The 24,786-nt window shown below is 43.6% G+C and overlaps 1 protein-coding gene across 8 annotated transcripts in view; it reads right to left on the bottom strand.

Annotated features, from left to right (window-relative positions):
- Nucleotides 1–24,786, bottom strand: part of aopep (aminopeptidase O (putative)) — an 84,940-nt gene that overhangs the window by 47,095 nt on the left and 13,059 nt on the right. For 7 of the 8 annotated variants that reach the window (XR_008415506.1, XM_053869561.1, XM_053869563.1 and 4 more), the window contains 3 exons: nucleotides 12,074–12,287; nucleotides 10,264–10,370; nucleotides 2,561–2,663 (listed from right to left, as the gene is read on the bottom strand). Coding sequence is in view for 7 of the 8 variants with exons in the window: in XM_053869561.1 (XP_053725536.1) it covers nucleotides 2,561–2,663; nucleotides 10,264–10,370; nucleotides 12,074–12,287 (424 nt within the window). In the remaining variant the exon portion in view is untranslated. The remainder of the gene's footprint in view (nucleotides 1–2,560; nucleotides 2,664–10,263; nucleotides 10,371–12,073; nucleotides 12,288–24,786) is intronic. The other variant, XM_053869565.1, reaches the window with a different exon arrangement.

The following is a 24,786-nucleotide window of genomic DNA, read 5'->3' as shown; positions in this document are numbered from 1 at the left end:
CGAAGTCTCCTCTCTAGTACCCTGGAATAGACCTTTCCAGGGAGGCTGAGGAGTGTGATCCCCCTATAGTTGGAACACACCCTCCGGTCCCCCTTCTTAAACAGGGGGACCACCACCCCGGTCTGCCAATCCAGAGGCACTGTCCTCGACTGCCACGCGATGTTGCAGAGACGTGTCAGCCACGACAGCCCTACAACATCCAGGGATTTCAGATACTCCGGACGGATCTCATCCACTCCCGGGGCCCTACCACCGAGGAGCTTACGAACAACCTCGGTGACTTCGGCCCGGGTGATGAGAGAGCCATCCGAGTCCTCAGTCCCCGCTTCCTGAGTGGAAGACGTGACGACGGGATTGAGGAGACCCTCGAAGTATTCTTTCCACCGCCCGACAACATCACCAGTCGAGGTCAGCAGTCTCCCACCCTCGCTGTAAACAGCACTGGTGAGGCACTGCTTCCCCCTTCTGAGGCGACGGACGGTTTGCCAGAATTTCTTCGAGGCCGACCAATAGTCCTCCTCCATGGCCTCTCCGAACTCCTCCCAGACCCGAGTTTTTGCCTCCAATACTGCACGGGAAGCGGCACGCCTGGCCTGCCGGTACACGTCAGCTGCCTCAGGAGTCCCACAGGCCATCAAGACCCGATAGGACTCCTTCTTCAGCCTGACGGCATCCCTTACTTTCGGTGTCCACCACCGGGTTCGGGGATTGCCGCCGCGACAGGCACCGGAGACCTTGCGTCCACAACTGCGTGCAGCCGCACTGACAATGGAGGAGGAGAACATGGACCACTCAGACTCCATGTCACCTACCTCCCTCGGGATCTGGGAGAAACTCTCCCGAAGGTGGGAGTTAAAGACCCCACTGACAGTGGGTTCCGTCAGGCGTTCCCAGCAGACCCTCACAATACGTTTGGGCTGCCCGGTCTGACCGGCTTCCTCCCCTGCCAGCGGATCGCACTCACCACCAGGTGGTGATCGGTTGACAGCTCTGCCCCTCTCTTCACCCGAGTGTCCGAGACACGTGGCCGAAGGTCAGATGACACGATCACAAAGTCTATCATAGACCTCCAGCCAAGGGTGTCCTGGTGCCATGAGCACTTATGGACACCCTTGTGCTCAAACATGGTGTTCGTTATGGACAAACTGTGGGTGGCACAGAAGTCCAGTAATAGAACACCGCTCAGGTTCAGATCGGGTAGGCCGTTCTTCCCAATCACGCCCCTCCAAGTCTTGCTGTCATTGCCCACGTGGGCGTTGAAGTCTCCCAGTAGAACAATGGAGTCCCCGGTTGGGGCACTGTCGAGTACCCCTCCCAGTGACTCCAAGAAAGCCGGGTAGTCTACACTGCTGTTCGGCCCGTAAGCCGCAACCGCTGTGAGACACCTGTCCCCAACCCGTAGGCGTAGGGACGCGACCCTCTCGTTCACCGGGGTAAACCCCAACACGAAGCTGCAGAGCTGCGGGGCTATGAGCAAGCCTACGCCAGCCCGCCGCCTCTCCCCGCGGACAACTCCAGAAAAGTAGAGGGTCCAGCCTTTCTCAAGGAGTTGGGTTCCAGAGCCCAGGCTGTGCGTGGAGGAGAGCCCGACTATATCTAGCCGGTACCTCTCAACCTCCTGCACAAGCTCAGGCGCTTTCCCCCCCAGCGAAGTGACATTCCATGTCCCAAGAGCCAGAGAATGTCCACACGAACCAGGTCGTCGGGCCCCCCGGCCTCGACTGCTACCTAGTTCTCTTTGCACCCAACCCCTATGACTCCCTCTGTGGGTGGTGGGTCCGCAGGAGGGACGGCCCATGTCATTCGTTCGGGCTTGGCCCGGCCGGGCCCCATGGGCAGAGGCCCGGCCACCAGGCGCTCGCATTCGAGCCCCAACCCCAGGCCTGGCTCCAGGGTGGGGCCCCGGCTGCGCCATGCCGGGCGACGTCACGGTCCTCGATGTTTTTGGTTTTGTCATCGGGGCTTCTGAACTGCTCTTAGTCTGACCCGTCACCTAGGACCTGTTTGCCATGGGAGACCCTACCAGGAGCATAACGCCCCCGACAACATAGCTCCTAGGATCATTCAAGGTACACAAACTCCCCCACCACGATAAGGTTGCAGTTCCAGGGGGACATTTTCCAAATTCCAAATCCAACTCATTCACTTACAGTTTTGTAATTCAATTCACAGGAACTTGTTGGGTGCAGTTTGTTCAATTTTACCTTGTTCTTTAAAAGACAGTTTCTCATTAGGGTCACAAATTGACATTGATGTATAGGACCCCAGTGAAGAAATCACAGTATGGTATATTGACACAAGGAGGGAACAAAAATATATTACAGAATAGGTCTCTGAGGAGAACAACAGTGCACAACCAAGTAGGAAGTGTGATAGTGTAGTGAATGAAATTGTGTGATAAAATTAATTTTGTCCCAGGACTGTGTTTTTCTTTTTTACTTTTTGAGATGGTTCCATTTGGAACAACATTTTTTTTTTTCGCCGCACACAGTGCTGACCAAATCTGATGCTTATTTGTGGTTTTCACTTCAACACTCATGTGTTTCAGAAAACAGCTCACCTTGAGGTAATGGACTTGCATGAAGGACTTGTCCGGGTTGAGGGCATGTTTGACGGTGGAGGAGCCGGAGTCACTGACCTGACCTGTTCTCTCCATGTTTGGCCTGCAAGAGGATTCAGAAGGACACATTCAAGGTTTTCAATTTCAGAGTGAAACGAACTGCAGATTATTTTCCAAATCCCAAACAATTCTATTTTCAGGTGAATTCTTGCAAGAGAGGAAGTAACATCAGCAAACTCGGCGGTGGATCTCAATAGTGAGCGCCATTCTTGTCATAATCTGGCCACGGCAGGAGATTTATTACAGCTGGCTAACATGTTTAAATGACCTCACGATTGTGTACTCTTGACTCCGCCGGCCGTGGCTTGCTGAGTGAACACATAACATGAGCGGAAGAAACCAGCCCCCTCCTCTGCACACACAAAAGAGGCCACACTCCGGTTTTCACTTTCCCATCACACTGATACAAATCAACGCCTCAACCTCCGCAGCTATACAACCAATAAAAGCCAAACAAACAGATCACTGATGTGGGATGCTGTGCAATGATAGTTTCAGTTAGGCGGTATTGATCCAACTGAGCAGATTAACTCAGTGTGCCAATAGGAAGGCCTTGAAGGATCACCCTGCGGCCCAGTCGATACGGCAGGCGCCTAGTGCCGGATCAATACAACCTTCATCACCAGCGAGCACTTTTCACACAGCTACCTCATGACAGGTCCGGCCGGAGACGCACACATGGAGAGACCAAAACCAAACAATTCCTTTTCTCATTTATAAATGAATGAAAGACTGCTCTTCGTGGCTGAAGAGAAAAACAGGTGAAAGGTGAAGCAGATGAAGGCAGGAGGACAAAAACAGGAGGAAGTGTGGGAGAAATCGAGGACAGGAATGTTTGGTTTGCTCAGCGGATGGGGAGGAAGTTATCAGCTTCCTGGAATTTCTAAATTTGCCTGGACACTTGCAAGACTTTCATCGTGAGCCACTTCACTATAACAATATAAAAGTGCAGCTACCAGAATGAATAAGAGTTTTGTTTAACAGCAGTTTATTCAAATGCATGAAGGGAGACTGACACTACATTTCAGCCTTTACAAAGATTTAGACTAGTTTGCTACCACGTGTGAGTTTCAGTCTGCTAGCACCCAGACAGTTCATAGTAGACCAGTGAGGGCAGAGTATGCTTTGATCTGAATGTGATAAGCAAAAGTTGCGGTGTGTTTTTTTGTATGTTGCTTGCGTGGTCTTCCTGCAGACACTACAATTTCTTCCTGCAGTCCAAAGCAGATCAAATGATGGCTTAAACAGTCTATGTATTTGTGTTGGACCGCCCACCTATGCAGATTGTCCAACAACAACAACATTAATGGAAAAGTGTTTTGTTTCCTGCAAGTTTGAAGGTGTATTTTTATATATATGTATATATAAAAAATGTGTCAGTAGTCAAACACAATGCAAGCAGTTGTCCATTGTCAAAAAACATTATTCCAGCATGGGTGTAACAAGGACATGATAGTGCAGTAAAACATGGACTTCTCACTCCTTTTTTTTTAAAGATCCTACATCAAAATAATAAGAGCATGGAGTGCCGAAGTGCAGAATGCTGACTACTAGCATTGTTCACAGGCAATACACAGACAAACAAGTTAAAAAGTTTGAAGATGGATTTACATTCAATATTCCAAAGGAAACTGTACCTAACATGAAAAATGTCATATCATAAATGGGGATTAAGAAACATACAGTTTATAATTGTATTTGAACACACATTTGAACCAGTCAACAGGCTGCACACTGCATCATCTACAGCGCCAATAACTGTTCAAAACCTCTTTGGTGCCCCTGCCTTTCAAAGGTGGCAGAGCAACTTCTAGAGAAAAATCGAGAGAAAAGATAAGTATATTCAGGATAAAATCCACACAACTGCATTACCTTTTTGGCATGCTTTTTTACACACCTAGAATGGAAACAGACACTTCATGCATTTCATCAACAACTCAGGCGGGTGCAAAGTTGGTCAAGGAGCGAAGAACATAGAGACTACGTGGGACAAGGAAAATTAATTTAAAAAACATAACGAAAAACAAAAGTAAAGCACCGTCAAAAACTGCAAAGTTTCTTGGTGACTTGGTCCTGTTGTCGGGTGAGTTTAACTTAGCAATTCCGTTTCGTTGACACATTTTCCTGTTTTTAAACATTGATGATATTTTTACCTCACATTGGCTGTGGTGAGGGCCGGTGCCCGTCTGTTGGTGCTGATAAGATGAAATGGGTTCTTTTTAAGACAGCAGGACGTGCCGTATCCCCGGGAAGTGATATGTGAGTGCTTGTATGTTAGTGTGCAAACCCAAAAAGGAGGGGACAACACAAAAACGACCGAGGCGAGAGACAGAGGTGGTGACAGAACATGTATTTCTGGCGGAGACTGGTCTGTTCTGTGTGTCACCGACAGCTGAAGAAAATGTTTATCCATCACTGACGCGCTTAACAAAGAAACTCCACCCTTCCCACTGTCCGGTGCAGGGATGTATGGACGTGTAAACCCGGGGCTGCTCTTTGTGAGAGATGATTTACAGCAGCTTTAAGAGGAATTGCAGCCTGCTTTCTTGGAGAATCACACAATAGCTCAATGTATTTCAGTATAAATGGATCTCTTATCAGAGTTGCCTGAGAGGGGAAGGGTGCTTATATACGTGTGTGTTGGTGAGCATGCGTGTGTGTGTGTGTGTGTGTGCGAGTGTGTACATGCGTGTGTTTACCCAGGCTTACACCTGGGTGTGTCTGAGATTGAAAGAGGGAGAGAGAGAGAAAGCACAGGAGGAAATCAGGAGCCATTACTGACACAACTTAATGTCAAACACAGACACACACACATGCACACACACAGGAGGTTTATAGCTCCGCGAGCCATATCCTGACAAATTACACCGAGTTGACTGTGGAAACCGGATAAGGTAGAGCAGCGCTCCCAGCAGCCCAGTAAATCAGCAGGGAGAATGGTGTCTGGCTCAGACCGGCCTAAATATAACTCATCTGAAATGGACTGATAAACACTGGCCACTGGGGCCCCTGCTGGATCACGCCGTGTCAACTGTGACCCACTGAACCTGGAATGCACAACATGCCATGTTGGCTTTGTGGAAGTGTCGGGTTTGTTTGTGCCGGGAAACTGATGAGGACATGTGATTGTTGCGCCTTGACCAAGTATACGTCTGTTGTTGCCGCCATGATAGTGTTTTGAACAATCAAGTCATTGCAGAGCGCTGAAAAAATGCTGTATTGAAAATGCCTCTCCTGAAACCGGTATTTAATGTTACACTTTCATTTCTTTGAGGAGATGCACTTGATTTCACAACACAGAACAACCCACAGTCCAACTACTACAGAATCAAATTACGAAAGGCCACTACAAAAAAAACAGTATGTGAAATTTGAATTATTAAATAAAATAAAATAAAATAAAACAAATGACATTAAAGCTTATCTGCAAATTTTCAGCACTGCAACCTCAGGACTACTGTTCTACCAGCAGCTAACATTTCCTTTCATTACATTCAGTGGAAAATACATACTTAATCATCTTTAATGGAATATTAAATAAGTAATACTATTTAATTAAATTTACAAGAACTGCTGGAGTACATCACACTATGAGAATGGTGATACCCGGTGTGACATCTCTGAATCATGCATATTAAAATAATCCTAACACTACAAAGCAGACATTGCTTGATGGGAAAACAAGACATAGATTTCACATCACACCACCCTTGAAGAGGACAGTGTGTGTCTGTGTATAACACTGTTGTAACGTAGTGTGATACTTACTGTCAGGCTCATACAGTGTGTGAGGCATTGATGGTCATTATTTGGACTGCATGAAATTTGATCGCTACATCAGATGAAAACATTTTATATCTACTTTATATACAGATGTCAAACTTGCAGGCATGACTTTGAAGGGTGTTAACTACTAGCGATCTGTTAAATAAGAGAAATGTATTCAGGATCTTGTTTTGACTAACTGAACTGTGATGAATGTTTCAACAGCTTTTTCAAATGTGTCATTGAAGTAATAGAGGGAACAAAAAACGCTGTGAGAGCAGAGACTCAGCCAAGCACCTCATTTCCACCTGTAATGTGATTTTCAGTGATAATATTGTTCAGTATTCAAAGCTCTTTCTTGAGTAACTGTTGGTCACCAACATGATCGTTAATCGTAGCAAACCTGGAAGACTCCATTCAAGTGGTGTCAGAACATCCAAGTCATCAAGTCTCCAGCAATAATTCCTCCCCACTTCCAAGCATGACACGATGTTAAATGTACAACAAAACGTCAGCACTAGAGCCTTGTGAAGGGATTTATTTGACAGCATGCTGTTGTTTCTTAGGTCATGTTTTTACGAAGTGTACTGAACACAGCATGCCGCTGCAGCTCTCCCTTAACAGAGAATAAGGAGTCTATTAAAAGATTCCATGATCCACATGTGCATCCAGACCACCACTAAAACTGAAGCATCATTCTCCCAACATTTCCAGAAAAATCCAGTGATACTTAACTTAAACAAAGCCTTGGCTGGGTAATAATATTAAAGCAGAATGAAATAGTAACAACAAAACACAGGTCTTTTTGTTAATACTAGTTGTTTCTTTTCTCGCGGCATTGTAAAACAAACAGCAAGCAGCTCTATGAAAGATACATATTGCGCCTGTCGTGAGGCAAATACGTTTGTCAATCAACCATACATGAAGGAACATGGCATACACAGGAATTGACAGTTCAATAACATGGCGTGCGAATAAAGTGCTAAGCCAGAAGGCAACACTATTGATTTGTTATGTTCCTACTCTCACCTTAAGTGAAAAAGTAGTGAAAAAGACTGCGAGTACAAGCAACCAAAATTAGTTTCTCTACTGGAATTATTATTATGGTCTAATGGTTAATCGTGCCGTGTTCAAAGAGCAGGAAATAAATGTATCTCTACACATTCTAAATAAGATACCTCCAAACAGAGGGAGCTTGTAGGTGACTTTTGTCACAGTCCACCTATATATATATATATATATATATATATATATATATATGATTCTGTGACTAATAATACTGTGCGATACCGTTTGGAAATGAAGGAGTTAAAGTGACTATTATTGCTGCGGTCACTCAGGGTGTTCCCCTATGCACCGGTGATGAGGAGGATCAGGATTAGGTTTCTCTGCACCTGACAGGGTTAAATCAACAACACAAAGCTAACATCGGAAAAATGCAAATACAGCATGCACCCGCACACACCAGCAGGTACCAGCCCGTGTGAGTTTCAGTCTCATTGTGTAACATGAAAGCACATTAATTCTTCGAAGACAAGTAATTGCTAAAGTGGTACCAGAGGAGAGTCGCGTTTTAATCCTGACAAAGCTATGGTGAGTCAATCTTCTCCTCGGCTTCAATAGTCCTGTGTGTCTCCATAAAAGGGGCTCAATATTTATATCAACCGTTTAACATAGTTGGTGTCTATAGCTATTAAACTGAAATAATAGTACAAATAAAACATAATGGGAGAGTTCAGTAACCTAGTGCGGAACTCAGTTTGGTTGCTTGAATGAATGAGCTTGTTGTTTTGGTCACTAGCCATAGCTGGAGACCACAGGTGAAGCATGAACAAAGATCCTTGCTTCCTCACTTCTTACTTCACTATGAAAGACCAATACAGAGTATGCACCAACACATCTGTGTATCTAGACTGAGACCTTCAATTGTTAGTAGAATGGTTTGCAGAAGATTCTGAAGCGAGGCCAAATCTGAGTCAATAAGGGATGAAAATCCTGTCCAAGTTTGATGAGAGGGCCATCACTGAGTGCAGTTCAAGCAACACTGACAGTTTAATGTTGAGTAATTGACGGCCAAAAACTCCAAATATTTCTGTGACAGTTGAAACTTATCCACCAACTGGTTCAAAAAGACATGAGGTTGTTACAATATACACTATTTCTAATTCTACACAGTCTTGCTATAGCCAAAGATGTTCATACAAAATGGATAACTCCTCCGCCCAGTTAAATGGATCATTAATAACCTTGAATAATAATGTGCAGTACAAAAATATCATATTGATTTTCGGTCCTGCTGCCAGTACTGTCCTAATCTTCTTAAACAATGTCCCCTTGTACGCATTACAACCTTTCTTAATTACATTGGCCGAGCGAGACTCTTGCCAATACGGAATCTATCCAGTATAACAGCTTTTCTATGCGTGGGGGACTTAAATTGATTAAACACCACCAGCGCTAATAATATAAAAGCCGGCTGATGTCGTTCTCCCAGCTGAGGAACGGTCAGAACTCGCACAAGAATCTATAATGGCTGGAGTAAACAAACAGCTGAAGATAAAAGAAACTTTTACAGGGCATTTTCACCATGTTAATTTAACATTTTATTCAATTAATAAAGAAACCAGCCATTTTTGTAGTGTTAAATAAGAATCTCCAAACATATCCTACAAATAAATGTGTCAGCTTATGTAATTTAAACTTTGTTTTTTCATTCCATCGCATCACTGTTTAAGTCATTCATTGCCATGTCACATTAGGTTACACCAATTTATTCATTATCCTTCTACAAGTTCAACTGCCATATGCAGCACAGAGAGCATTCATGAATCAATATTTTCCCTAGCAACAGGACAAAAACACAGACCTCCCTCCCAAGATTACGGCTATTACACACACACACACACACACACACACACACACACAGTGTGTAGGCTTAGCTAAAGCAGCACAGGCAATGTATGGACAGAAGACCGTGGGACGCCTCATGAACGGCCAGGAGGAGTTCAGGATGGATGGCTTGATGAAGAGATTTTTGGAAACTGCAGATTTTCAGTGGTTGAGCACGATAAACATTGCTAAATCAACTCCACCCTGAAACAGTTAAACACGTGTAATCCTCTGATGACACAGTGCTTCCACACCAGATCACACAAACAGGGTGTGGATGCCTCTGTGTCAGGCTGTAAGGTTAGTGTGTCTGTGTGCATTTTTTTCTGAGACATGATGGTACAGTACACCTGGATATACTTTGTTGCCACACCTGCCACACCTGCAGTTCAGGAATGCAGCTCACGTTCGCCTGCACGTGCAGACGCTGACAAAAGCCTTGCATACTCCGAGCATCGAGTAACGTCTGCTGTGTTTGTTGTCGAGTCGTAGCTCAGCTCGAGTTCATGAAGGTCAGACTGACTGAGTTTGCTACAAGAGAGGATGATTTTAAAGCAAAGCTACATGACCATGTGCTCTGATTTCTGCCTCTGCTCACCATAACGTAAAGTGACCCACAGTGGGGTCATCGATAGTTATTGCGTCTCATGTGAAGACATAAAGTATTAGTAGTATTATTCAGCCAAGTTCAGGTCAAAGCGTGCAACATGGCCACCCTGCTTGAAAAGCTCAGTTTACATCTGCCATGTATGACGTAAAAACATGACAGATGAGTCGCATGCATGGGTCTGTTCCAGTTTCAACTGATCACAAATATCTATCCCTGAAGTGACGAATATGAAAAGAAGAATTCCGCTTTTAATGACGGCTAAACAAATGCCACCGTGAACATGTTGGCGATATTATTTAAATTGGACATCCAACTTGTGAAGGCACCCATTGGTGACAGAAGAATTTATTCAAAGGTTTGTCAGCGACAGCGGCCTCACCTGAGGATTTGAAGTTCTTCCTGTGAGTTCTGCAACTCGTCAGAAAGTCTTCTCCATCTGAGCAGAGCCTTTAAACTCGACTGTTCTGCTGCATCCTCAAACGAAAGCTGCAGACAGAGATAAGACAGTAGCAAAGGAGCAAATGACTAAATAATATTAAAATCTATGTGCACTGGCAGTTGTCTATATATTTTTTCAATTTCACAGCAAATAAAACAACTAGGTTTATTTCTGTGGGATTTCTCTCTTTTCCCACCCACTGGCAAACTCCCCCTGACTTTTTTTCTTTTCCTTGTTTGTGCTCCTCTGAATGAGGACTTGGGTTGGTGCCCGTGCAAACCGATTCCTCATGTGTTTGAGTTGTCCTGTTTTATTTGAGTAACTTCAGAGCTCGTAGTGTATAACGGTCATAGACGTGTAATCCAAACTCAACAATTACTCTTGGCTCCTGCCGTACGTGCACTTTGCTGGAAAGCACCAGCGTCAAGACTAACCCAGCAAAATAAATGATGCCAATATTTCAAACATAACGTTTTATTCATAAAATATCTGAACTGTGCACAGACGGCTCCATACTGAGCATTGACCGGGTCGATTGGGCTGATCAAACCAGCCACAGAAAAATGCTGTTTTCAGTGAAAGACTGCAAAAACAGTTTGATTTTGAATAGCTGAAATCATTTGCCCGTAAGAATCAAACATGACACAGTGTTTAGACTGTCAGAGAATTTATGACCGGCTACATTTGAAAGGTCAAACTGCGAATAACCTCTCCATAGTCAAAAATAAACCCCATTTCAAAGTAAAGTTCATCCAGTTCATCCTCAGTTGCGGGGGCAGCAGTCGAAAGAAAGAGGCCCAGAATGTCCTCTCACTAGATAAACTTTCCATCTTAAAATAATAAAAAAAAAAAAAACATGACAAACAATCTTAAGATGGCATTCTGACTAGATGCCAGAGGCACTTCAGCTGCTGCAGAATTTCCAACTATAAGCCTTCGCCACATGACAATGACTCCTTGGTGGTCAGAACCCCAGCTACAGAAGAGCCTCTTCACACTACAGAATGTGCTGCATTACAACTTAATAGGTTTTGTGTTTTGACATTCAAGACGCAATCACAGCAACTAGGAAAAGTAGTATTAAAAATCACTTTAGAAAAACGGTTCATGCACTTTGTGATGTTTTTTTTTTTTTTCTTTACACTCAATATCTACGAATACAAGGCTTGAAATTGATGGCTTGATAAAGACAGATTCAACTTGGAAAAAAAAAATCGATGAATTGATGTATTATTTTTAAAAATGATAAGTCGCAATTGCATTTTTCATGGGGATGGGGGGTTGATTCTTCGATACATCTCGATTCAGACATGAACAATTCTGAATGGATACCATGTAAAAGAGACAGAACTGAAAAACAGCACGTAAACCATCTATAGCTTCATCCCAACACTAGCTCAAAAAAAGACAATGCAACTAAATTCATCATATTGTTTCTCATTATTAGTGCTTTTAAAAACACTAAGTGGGGAGTGGTCACAGAGCGGTACCGTATATCAAGAAATGTGGAAAAACTGAGTTACAAATGTTATGGAATCATGAAGTGTCTGTCGATCCCAATTGAGAGAAAGAGAGGTGTACAAGTGGAACACAACAGAAGAAGCCGAAAGAAGATAAATGGGTCAACCTGATGTAGGTGTCATTTGTATAAGGGCGGGGGGGTCACTCCAAACTTGTGTATGTGTGTCTTAACTGTAGGCTATAGAAAGAAAATAATCCAGTCTTAAAGAATTAGAAAATTGTCTCATACTTGCTGTGCTCGAGCCCAGATCACGTCCTCCAGATAGGTGGCGAAGCCCTCGCTGATCCATTCCTCAGTCCAGTCTCTGGCTCCAATGACCAGCCCGAACCAGGAGTGGGCAATCTCATGGCATAGCCTTGACCCACACAGAGCCACTGCCTTTTCCCCAGAACCAGACCCTCCTGCATTGAGCACACTCTGGGACAGAAAAACGATATGTGGGCTGAAAAAAAACAAAACAAAGAAAAGCAACAATGAGGCAGAACTCAATTACAGTCCAACGGAGAGTTGAACTGAGGTGAGTCACATTCTTCTTTCCACACGATCTGATGAATGACAGAGAGACAGATAAACCCCAGCCCGAAAAGCAAAACAATAATTATTCACACTTCAGACCTGAGAAGGAAAAATAAATCAAAGGATGACGAGGCCATGCCACGCCACCTTCCAAAAATGATCAAAGGGGAGAGAGAGAGGAAAAAAGAAGATTACTGGGGTAACATTTCACACCTATGATTATGAAAAATTAAGCAACAACACGCAACACAATCGAGCGCACTTGGACAGAGAACTGTGGGGTCTTTTATCACCGTCTGTGTTGTGTTCATAACAGAATCTGTCGCCCTTCACTGACCTTGACCAAGAATATCATGTTTGCCTCAATCCTTTTGTTCCAGCGGGTAAAGCGGAATAAATAAAATCAGTAGACTGCATTTCCTGGCGCTATAAGACTGAGCCCAAAATGTGTCTTAAGTCTTCAGCTAATCACTGAGCGACAATAACTAATGAAAGATATTAGCTGCACATTTCTCAGGGGTGTATAAAACATACGGTTGCTGTTATGATGCGAGAATTTAGGCCACCAGGAACCCATTTGCAGAATCGACAGAGGGGAATGTTACATCTGTGCAATGTTACATCTTAACATGTTGCAGATATGTGTCAACAGTTTTACAAAACGCCTTTAGTACAGACAAATCGAAAGCTGCATTTGCTCTTTATCCTGACTTTCCATGTTCCAGTTCAGGACTTGAGACAGGTTTAACAAAACTGTTGCATTGGATTTGTGCTCAACGGCTGTTTTCACTTTGAGTAGGCAAGACGGAATGACGTGTTTCAAAAATGCGTATACAAAGAAAGCACAGATAAAAGGATGCACAGTGGACTAAGCTGAGTTCCTTATTGAAAATGTATGCAACGACCAATTTCACATGAACCCGGAAAAGGTGCCATGCTAAGCCCCATCCTCCCCATACGAAAGTCCAGCAAGATGTGAAGAAATCTACGGTTCTCAGGGCAGCCTGGCTGGCCAGGAACGTCACCATCAACTATCGGATCAAGATTACCTTCGACCATGATTACCCACAAAAGGTCTACGACAGGAAGAAGTGGTAATGAGAAAGACGTTCCTGGACATGAAGCCAGAGTCACACATTTTTTTCTCTGAGAGGATGAAAGTTACATTCCAAGAGGGTCGTACGGTAATCTACAAAACCCCTGAGGAGTCCACTGCACAATAACCGAGGGAAGAAAGCAATGAGGAGTAAAGACTGAGAGTTACACATTCAGAAACCAACTGAAATCATAAAACAAATGGTCAATTAAGTGTAACATGCTTCGTATTAATGAGTGGTCAGCATCAGTGTATCTAACATTGTACACTTCAGTTTACCAACAGGAAATCTAAACCTGTCTGGGAAAAGAAAATGCAAAAAAAGGAGCAGAACGGTTCTTCTCTCTGCTCCTTTTTGATCCCTCAGATCATGAAACAATGATTGTATGCATGTTTGATGTGGTAATGAAAAAATATTCATATTCATTCATTAAAAACATTACGAGAATACAACAGTGAAAAGTGACTTTTATCCAATGTTGGAGCCCTCTACTCGTAGCACATTCTTGATTTCAAGTGCACATTTTGGCACCACAGCCACATGGACATTGTCTTATTCATCTGATCGCTGCACACTTTTTTTATTGGATAACGTCCTGAACGCAGCATGGTGCTGTAGCTCTCTACAGAATCCTTATGAAGACTCATGGATCAATACAGTAACCGGGAACACAAATTTTAATGTTGTTCCTTGTCTCACTATCAAGAGTTTCTGAAAATCCATAAGTTTTCAGGCTCATAAATGTTTTATCCTCCGAGGCAGAGGTAACAAGGACTAAAGGATAAACTACTAAAAGTTCTGATTCAAGTGCACATAGGTCCTATTATCTGAAACAGCGTATTATGGTATTTATTTCTGAGCAAATGAATTAATATCAGAACAAGCAAGATTCAGAGATCTGAGAACAAACTCTTATTGGAATCTCAAGAAGAACCAAGCATGTGGCACTGCCTTAAAAACTGAACCAAATCGGGACGCCCTGTCAAAGCCAAGGTCATGGCTGAAGACTTTTCTGGAGCATTCTTTACCTTTCTGTGTTATGCAAGAGCCTCTTGGAGCCCTGAGGGGGCTCGACTGACTGTGCGTGAGAGGTGGTCTATTCTCCCACAGAAGAATGGAGGAGGGGTCACAGAGGTGAGGATGAATAGTCTGCCTTTTTTCTGGCCTCTGTAACAGGACCAAACTGTCTGAGGTTCCCTTTCACACATTCTCACTCTCAAGTGTTCTAAACACTATTGGGCATGACATTAGCGCTGGAATTTATTGGCCTACGACACATCTCTTCTTTAAAGTGGAGTCAAAGGGGTCATACCACCCGACAACTGTGACCAATGCCTCAAACAGAGCAAGTGTCCGGTAAATCACACGCAATAATTTAACTAATCATTGTTTCTTAGAAAGTCAACTGTGCAGTGACGTAACAGCCAAGCTGTTTGACTGCAGGTTTCCAGGGTCAGAGAGACCACAACAACTTATTTAAGAGAGAAGTGACATTTTTACACAAGTGGAAGACAAAGAACATGTTCTTTTCCAAGCTGGATGTGAACTGTGGAGTCAAGTGCTGTGATGTCTACATTAAAAAAAGGGGGTTACTTGAGGTCTGGCAGGTTCATAAAAGCAATGAAATGATCTTCCCTGCAGATGGTTGATCAGATGGGTGACAGACCGCCTTTACAGCATGTCAACATTATACAATAGGGTCTTAAGGGGATCATTTCCAAGACGGCATCTCCAACATCAAGCCATATTCTTCCTGATTAGCCAAACAAAGCCTCTCACTAGAGCAAGGGACGCAAACATTAGCCTTATGAGTTTCATTGTAGCCTAATCTTATTCCCTCACAATTGAATAAGCAAGGCTTTTGTTGTCAAACCAAGCAGCGCGAATATGTACGTCTGTGTGTGTGTGTGCGCGCGCGAGTGTAAAGCACAAAGACAGCCTTTCAGAAACGGCGTTTGCACATGCAGCTCCGAGGGAGGCGGAATCCATCACTGCAGTGACAAATAGTGTCATCCCACCATAGTGGGGATGAACAACAACAGCATCTTTCATGTTCACAGATACAGTGACTGACAACAGTTGACATTTGGGACCTGTCAACAATTCCTGCATGAGAGGACCTCCACAGGCAGCCATGCATATGGAGCACCTGGAAAAGATGTGTGCGAACCTCACATCAGTGGGGACACTAATGTCTCACATGAGAACTGTCGAGGAAGCCTCAACGGTTTCAGGGAACACTATCAAACTTATCTGCCGCTGAGCAGCACATCTATGACCATCAACAGTTGTATTTCTTTCCCCACCGTCTGCATCTTGCGTCACATGCTTGCTGACACGCTCTGTTAAAATTAAAGACCGTCATGCTCTCTTGAATGTGTTTCTCTTTGGAAAATTTCCTGCAGTTCTTGGTTGAGGAATCAGTTTGACTGAAGGGGGATACTGGATGAGAAACTTCAAGGGAGACAAATTCAGCACCGTTGACCAACTGTGCATATTGCCCATAAGTGACTGGAAAGACAGGAGATCAGATGACCAATTTTGACTTGTACGTCATTCATAATACGATTTCCGGGATCATCCCATTATTTTGAACATGGGACTTCATAACTCCAGGCACTTTCCTACTGCCAAGAATTTCAAGAAATAGTTACCCCTGCTGACTAGCTGCTCGCCTGCCCCCTCTCTCTGCTTCCTCAGCGTGATGAAGCACGAAAAAGAAGTACTCTAAAACAACACAGAAGTGTCCTTTGTGCTCCCTGACCACGTAATGAATGTGTACACATTGAGGTACCAACGTCAGGAGACAGTCACAAGTACACAATACTATACTTGCAGGTGATCGTCTTTATTTTGTGAAGCTAAAATTCCACAGTGATTTCCTGCTGGCCACCGGCAGAAGACCTCTCTCGCCGCATGTGACATGTATTTTTGAGTGCAAACTGACGCAACGTTTCAGTATATAATTACAGCATCATATTTGTCGGGCAGTCTGTCCGCATTATAAGTCACACACACAGCTCGTCTGGATCTGAGGTAAGAAGACGTCTTACAACTGGCTGGATGGCTGACTCCATTGTCAAGTAATCAGAACAGCAGAGTACAGCAACACAGATCTAAGGAACTTTACGCGGTGAAAGTGAGATGAGCTGTCACACCATGGAGGGCAAGGCCAATGAATAACTATGTCTCCAGCATGATTGTTTGATAGCGGTGGAAACACTGGGGGGAATTGACCACACCACACAAAATTACCAGGCTGATATACCTAGGTAAGTTTCAAGTAGTATGAAGCAACAGTTAGAGTTGGTCAACCACAGGCTTGAAAAAAAAAAAAAATTCAATAGAGTTGACAACAAAAATGGACCCAATAGCGATCTCAAGACTCTAATAAATAAATAAATCAATCAAGTTGCTACTTACTGTTTGGACTCCTAGATGACTCTTTAATACATGGGCTGTAGGTTAAGTTTCAATAAAGTGGTTAATTCAGAAAAAGGTGGCTTTAAGTCTTACGGTCAACAGGTTGCCCCAACGACCAAGTCAGTCACCTCCATTACGAATTTGTGTTTGATGCCCTTACAAACAGTTTCACCGCTAGACTTCAAGTTTGGCCGCTTACAATGGGTCTCATTGTGTGGTGTCAGGAAGGAAAACAATGTAGTCCAAAACAACTTTCCTCAAACAGGTTCTCTGACTCATCCGTAGGCTGGATTGCATTTATTTTTAACTGAAAGCATGACAACGCTTTGTGGCTGACAAGTCTTTGACAATAACATGATACAATCACAAGCTGAGATCACTGACATCTCTACTGTGTACTGACAGTGGCATACCAGCTACTTCTGTCAGACGTTTTACTTATATCAAATCATGTTCCTATTAACACAGCCAAACTGTTCCAACAACAACTGGGAAGAGGATCAGTCCCTCTAACACAGAGTGTGGCAGGATAGTCCACCACATAATGTGCATGAATTTCTGTCACATGTAGGGGAGTTGTAGTTCACAAGTGAGTGAGGTCTGAAGTCATAAAGAGCTGAGCTAAAAGGCAAGTCATTGGTTGTGACCTCGAATGACAAGCCCTCAGCTGCAAGTTACCACCGCTTGACTTGGCCTTGAGCTTCTAAGGTGTGAGCCGTGCCAAGTCCTCGATTTAGAAAGACGCAGATAGCAATAGTATTTCTCTCCTTCTCCATCTTTCCATCCATTATTCATCCCTCCATCCATCATTGCTAGCTGCAGGACATTTGTTCCCCTGGGGGCCACTTCCATGCATAATACAACAGCAGCCCGATCATACTCTTGTAATTGACATCCCCAGCCAGCTCGACTCATGGCAGGGACACCAGTAAGGCAGCCCCCAGAGAGAGAGAGAGAGAGAGAGAGAGAGAGAGAGAGGAAACACACACTGTATGTGTGTTTCAGTGAGTCAGGAAAATAAAGGTTAAACGTCGATGAGGCTGATTGAAATAAGGCGAAAGAGAAGTCGAGAGAGGAAAAGTGAAAGAGCATTTCTGTCTAACGCTGAGTGAGATGAGTCTTTTGCTCTTTCCCTGAAGCGTGCTGAAAAATGTTGAAATGCTGAAACACTGTCTCTTACACAGACACAGTTACTCCATCACCAGTGAAATTTCACACATTGTGCACAAAACTCCGTAAAGAAACACCCAAGACAAACTTTTCAAAGAGAGACACTGGCAGACAAGATGGATGGAAGCTCGGTGGAAGTAAAAACAAAATGTAATCTGTATTCTTTACTACGAACACAAAAGCCAGGAAAACACTCCTCCTCAGACGGTCAGTGGTCTATTTCGGACACAGCCCATTTGATCTAACTCTTTCCAGCCTTCTTCCTTTTCTAACCAGTCTGACTTCAAATGTCTGGAATTCGAGGGTGGCTGCAGATCAGCACACTCTGCCCAGACACAGCCTCCCACCCCCCTCAGGGCCAGGGCAAATGCCACGCCATGTAGGGCCAGATCACATGAGCAGGGGCCAGGCTGCGGCCCCTGGAGAGCCAGCTAACCCTCAGACAATGCATCTTATCACAGCCTGAAAATACATTGCTGGAAATATATTGCAGGTCATCGGAGGAACTCTCTGAGCTCCGGAACAGGACGTTTATTGATTTTATGACACGAGTGTATGAGACATCAAAAATTATTTGGTCATAAATCAGCAGTCTATATATGAAAGCACCATCACTTACGGATTACTGTATTTGTATTTGTAAATGCTAGCATGCTAATAAGCCAACACTGAAACGGAGAACTATGGGTGTGCGATAAGGACAAAAAAATACATTTTCATTCTATTATATGTGTTGGACGCAATACAGTCATTCTTAAAAGTGGATTTTGACTGCAACATCTTCATTTGTTTATGTATAAATCTAACAGTTAACTAAGTGTACAGATGAGAAATTCAACGTTTCACATCTTTTGTAGAACCTGGTCAGGTCTGACAGTTTTATTTAGGGGTTAAATTGAGCAGTCTGGAGTGGGAGACCCTGTGTGTTTTGATATGAACCAAGGCGGACCACTGAAAAGTTTTCTGCATTAAAAATAAGTTTGAAACTATGATCATGAACCAAAGTTACACCAAACTCTCCACACCTGTCAAACGCCACAGAGCTGGAGAGTGTGGCACACCGCCATGGTCTTGTTGTATAAATGTATGTCCAAGAAGTCCAATGTGGCGAGTGTGCCGTGTGTTTATCAAATTTATCATGAGATGCAAAATTCTCATCACGGGGATAAGCTATCGCCAATCCCTACATACTGTAGAACTATGCAAGTATGTTACATTTTTTACACAACATTCAGGCTGGAGGGGAACCTACAACCCTCTTGCTGTGAGGAGGCAGCGCTACATGAGCACTCCTCACTGTGCTCGCGTATGTCAAGGTGATGTTTTTGGAAGGACCCCGACAGTATGCAATAAATGACAAACCATTTTAACAAACGTAGACTGAAAACTATGGAAAACAGGATGCATGCCATCCTTCACTCTGGGTAGCTTTACTTTGTGCCTGCTGTGTGTCTCAGCTCAGCCAGGGAGGAGAGGTTTGACAACCTCAGTATCTCATCCCTGCGTTTCGCAGACAATGTGGTGCTGTTGGTTCCATCAGATCAAGAGCTCAAATTCTCACCAGAACTCAAAGCGACCATGATACGTGCTCAGTCAGGTAAGATGTATGGTTCTGTCTTGGAGTAGAAAGAGGAGAGTCAAAAGACAAAGCTCTTGATATAGCATTGGGTAGTGACCAAATAAAACCACAAGCCTCCAAAATGGGTTTTCTGGGGCACAGTCCGACATCAGGTGAGGGGTAGAAAATGGATGGGCTTCTCCTATTGGAAAAAATATACACTTGTTTCTTGTTACAATATCACAAGTCTGTTTGGCCTGTGACTTCAAAAGTGGTTTAAATTTTGTCCTCTGGAGTGATTGACTTTGACTATTTTTTAAAGTTAGCAATAAGCCCCTGCATGTTTTGGGGCTGTGGAAAGAAATAAGCCAGCAAGAGAAAACCAACAGAGGCATACATACAAACTCCACTCAGACAGGATCTGTGATCACATTAAATATGAATGTACTACAAAATGGAATATTTCATTCACTCCATCCACTGCACAGCAAAACAAGGGAACTCATGAAGAATTCCGGTATCTAATGCATGAAGATTCACCCGACATGCTCGGCTACAAGGGCAGTGAGTTTTGCTTTGTGAGCTGGGAACTTCTTGTTATACAGCCTGTGCAAAGTGTGTCACCCTGGATCTTATGTTTTATTCACAGCGACATCACGGTTTTAACGGATTCCTATTAAAAGGGCTTATTAAAAGGGATTAAATAGAAATTATGTCTTTGCCTGAAACAAGTCTGCGTCAATCAGACTGAGGGGGGTGATGATGTGACATCACCAGCATTCCTGTCTTATTTTTACGCCACCTATTTGCATGCAAGGCCCATCAATCATCAGTGCACTCCGACCCTCACCGCGGCTTCTCCCAGTGCTTCGATGACAGCGACAGGAAAAAATCTATACAGCATTTCTCCTCCTTTTTTTTAAAGTAATTGAAAGAATGATACAGTGAGGGCAAGTGAAATTGCTCAGTACTGCAGGGCTTTGTAAAAAAAAAAAGTCTCTGACAGATTGAAAAGATGGATGGAGGCGAGATCGAAGTGAAATTAGCCAGCAAGCCAAGCTGTCTCCTCCACAGGTTTCAGTCTGTCACCTGAGCACACAGAACCTCCTTCTGATGGATTCACTGCAGGTCGAAGGTCATGGGATTTAAATACCTTTTTAACAACCTACTCACAGGGCAACACAATAGGTAATCATTGGTAAACTGCGTGCAACACTCATCATCCTGATGTGTGATTTAAGTCCTCCCTGCTCACGGTGACGGAATACTTCAGTGAGAGGTTGTTTTGACGAGCAGGTAGTCAGCGGGTGCTGCCACTTGAAGAACGCAGCCTCTGTCTTAGAATGTGACTGTAAAGATTGCAGGTGAAGACAGATGATATTCTGTAATTATGTCAACAAAAACCACCAACCTGAAGCAACAAGGCCGAGCTGCAGTCACAGTTTCCCTGCTAATGTCATAGGAGCTTTATACTTACTGCATGTTACAAATGCAACGACTGGAATACGCTCATTCAACTGTTTTTTTTCATTATCACTCTCTGGTTCAAGCAAATTAATGCAATAGATGAAAAATTTTCAGGTCGGGGGACTGAATTGGCACCAGCAATGATCTTAGCAAATGCTAATCTTGTACTTCCAAGTCACTGCCAACGAGAACCGGAACATCTTCAACTCTGCCCCATTGACTGAAACTCTGCTTCTTGTCCTTGTGTCAGAGCTACTGTCTCAAAACCATTCATCAGGGCAGATGTCACGACTGTCTAGTAAAGCTTCCCTTTCACTCTCATGTGTAAAAGACAGCTACAGCTTTCTTCTGGTTAGACAGGGGCCATCATAAACTTTCAATCAGCAAAACAGTCTACAGTTCCAAATATCACTTCTGCTTCCTGTTAATCCCTTTGATGGGGTCACAGTGGCGGCCTAACGCCTATTCCAACTGGTTGAAGCAAGACAGGGGACACCCTGAACAGGCTGCGGTCCATCACAAGACATATACATGGAGAACAGTTGGACTCATTTGAAATCTGTTAAACTGCATATGTGAAATGTGAATAAAAAATAGAAAACATGATCAATGAAAATTAACTGTAGCCAGATACAACCAGACAATGGAAAGTCGTGAGTTCGAATCCCAGAGCGGTTTCCACCGCAGACCCATGGGCAAGGTTTTGAAGATGCATTGTAAGTCACATACAAAAAAAAGTGTCAACCATTATAGCCAGGAGTCCACAACTGGTAAGTTTAACTACAGACTGCACACATTAGAGTTCCGTCGCTCAAGATTTCGGTTTAGCTTTTCTCTAAAATGAGGTCTATACGTTGCAACACTGACTGAATTTATGAAAGTGAATAAGATGAAAAATATCACCTTGCACGACACTAACTCAGAGAGCAGCTTGGTGGCACATCTTTCAGCCCGGGGCAAGAAGGAGACGCCAGACATGGGAAGCATTACTGCCAAGTATTTTGCAGCACTTTGTTTCAAATGTCTCATTTTAGCCGGTTCAGCACAGAGGTCCCACGGACATTAAGCCGTCTGACTTTGCACAGACAAATGAAATTACCCTCAGCCTCTGGGTTCCACTATCACATGCATGGCTCACAAAGCACAGTAGTGGCGGCGGCGACGGCAGCTTCCCCTGTGCCTCACATTGGAGCCATGCATCACTGCGGGGAATAGCTTCCTTGGACTCATCCATTAGTTTGTGAAATGGGTGAGCAGCGACAGGCTCGTCTTGTGTATGGCCTTTTAATCCAGAGTTATGGAACAGTGTGGCGGCTTTGCTGTTCATTATAAGGTTATATACCAGATGTTGCCAGCAGCTTCACATTTACAGCCACTTGGATGCAACAGATCAGAAATCATATACGATCGTTGACAGTGAGAAAACAACAAATCCAATAGCAACTGTAATCCTGAGTGATACCACAGACAGAACAATCACAGATTTACAGTTCCGCTGGAGGATCTGAGAGACATTCAATAGCAGCAGAACTGGAAACACACCCTAAATCAGGCTTTTACCTGAAATACGTTTTAGCTATAAGGCATGGATCATTGGTTTGTCTAAGCCTGATTCACATTCATATGTAGGATTTCATATGCTTCATAATATCAAATCAAGTTTGTTATTTAAGATTCTCACCAACATACTGTCAATGCCCACTACCACAGCATGGCTGTCAACGCAGGCTATTCTTCTTTACCCCTTTGACCATTTTAAGAGTTACTCATTATTGTATATCGATTAAAAGAAACAGAACAATATTACACATTATTATGAAATACACAATTTATATTACAAATGTCCCATCATTCAATCAGTACCTTAGATTTGTTAGGAACCGATTTCCGATTCATTTCTAGTACATCGCAGTTAATCCAAAATAAGGTCATGGAGCAGCAGTTGAATCAGAGGTGCAGACTTCCACTTTGGGAATGCTAGTGCGCCCAGGGTCTGCCTACTGGTTTGACATGGTACTGTAGTAATATCTTGCTTGGAAGGCGTCCAAGAGACACAGAGAGAACGTGGCCAAGCCACCTCAAATTGCTCTCTGGATGTGGAGGATCAGTGGATGTGCTTCCAAGGTTGGTCACTTCCTCCACCAGAAGATTTAACTGCTAACTTACAAGGACATTCCTCACCTTTCTGACTGAAAACTAGGCTTCTTTAAGAATACATTTTAAGTGTTAACATGACAAATTAATTCCAATCCTTACTACGTTACTTGTAGGTTAAGATAGAAGAAACAAGGGATTTTGTTTTACAACTTTCTATTGACTGTTGCTCGCCATTTCAGTGCAGAGTGATAAACATGTACAGTGGAGGAAGGAGGCAAGTTGAAAGGCCCCATATGGCTCGAAAGGAATGTTCCAGTAACAACAAAAGTCATGCAATCCTCCTATGAGGGAAAGGTCAGGCCATGAAAGATATTGAAGAAGAAAAGATAGCAGCTGTTAGCACTTGCGTTTTGTTATCAGTTGAAGGTAAAAGGTGAAGAGAAAGACGGCCCAGCTAAATCTCTTAACTGTCTTTTGAAAGCAAGCTCTCCCTCTGTCCAGGTGCAGGCATGCACAGCTACCTTTCAGCCCGCCAGGCTCTTTTGTGCGGCTAAAAGTGAGGGCAGATCTTCTCACACCAGCAAGAAAGAGGCACCTCATCCTTGACTATTTGATTAACTGTCTCCTATGCCTCCCATTCTCCCTCCCAGTCTGCCACATCCCACTCAACACCCCCCACCCAAGTGGCTTCTGAAAGAGCGGGTCTGTGTCACACCCTTCTAGAGTTACTTCGCAGATCAAACCGGAGAGAAGAGCAGAAAGGCAAGAAATCCACTGAGACATCAGAAGGTAGGAGGACAAGGAGAGGGGGAGGACGGCAGAGAAATGAGAAAACAGGGACAAGGGGAAGACAGCAGGTGCAGTTTATTAAGGGTGTGAAGTGATGTGGGAGTCGGTGAGGAAACGGATGAATTAAGTTACAAGCCTGGACAGGACACCCCTTTTGTTCGGATTAAATTAAATCACATCCAACTTCATTTACCCAAATAAACAAGAACAAAAAACTAATTTGGCACATGGCACGACGACACAGATGATCATGGACATGAACTATAATAAATACCTCTGAACCTTAAAATCATTAGACCATTCTAGGCCAATTACTATATCAAATAAAAAGCTTCATAGTAAAAGTAAACACTTACTTAGGGTCCTAAGGATGATGCAGCAGTGGAGAAGAGCAAACACCTTTACAATAAAATTGCTACAGCTTCTTCGGGTTCTTTCCATTGCTGAATGTTTCCCTTAACACTTGAAACTCCATTGAGTCCAACCGTCCACATAACTTGTGAAATATTCAGTCCAGATTTTCTTAAAGGTACGGTTTACAGTTGTCTGTATTATCATGAGTCTAATAATGATGCCTCTGAAGTTCAACCCCTCTCAAGGAGCTCAAGCATCTTGGAGTGTTGTCGACAAGTGATAGGCAGGTTGATAGGGCCAGCATCTTCAGTCAGGACGAGGAAACTATCATCCTTGCGCAGAAGATTTCAGCGGTGAATGAAAGAACATAGCTAGTTTTCTTTGCATTGTGGCAGGACTTAGACTGGATTTTGAGATAGGGCAGGCTCAAGTTAAGACCAGTTCGGCTGAGTAGGGCTGGCACCTCAGAA

This window comes from Synchiropus splendidus, chromosome 7 (genome assembly GCF_027744825.2).
Source record: "Synchiropus splendidus isolate RoL2022-P1 chromosome 7, RoL_Sspl_1.0, whole genome shotgun sequence".
NCBI classification, from domain to species: Eukaryota; Metazoa; Chordata; class Actinopteri; order Syngnathiformes; family Callionymidae; genus Synchiropus; species Synchiropus splendidus.
The sequence above is the reverse complement of the archived record's forward strand: the minus strand, read 5'-3'. Positions and strand labels throughout refer to the sequence as shown.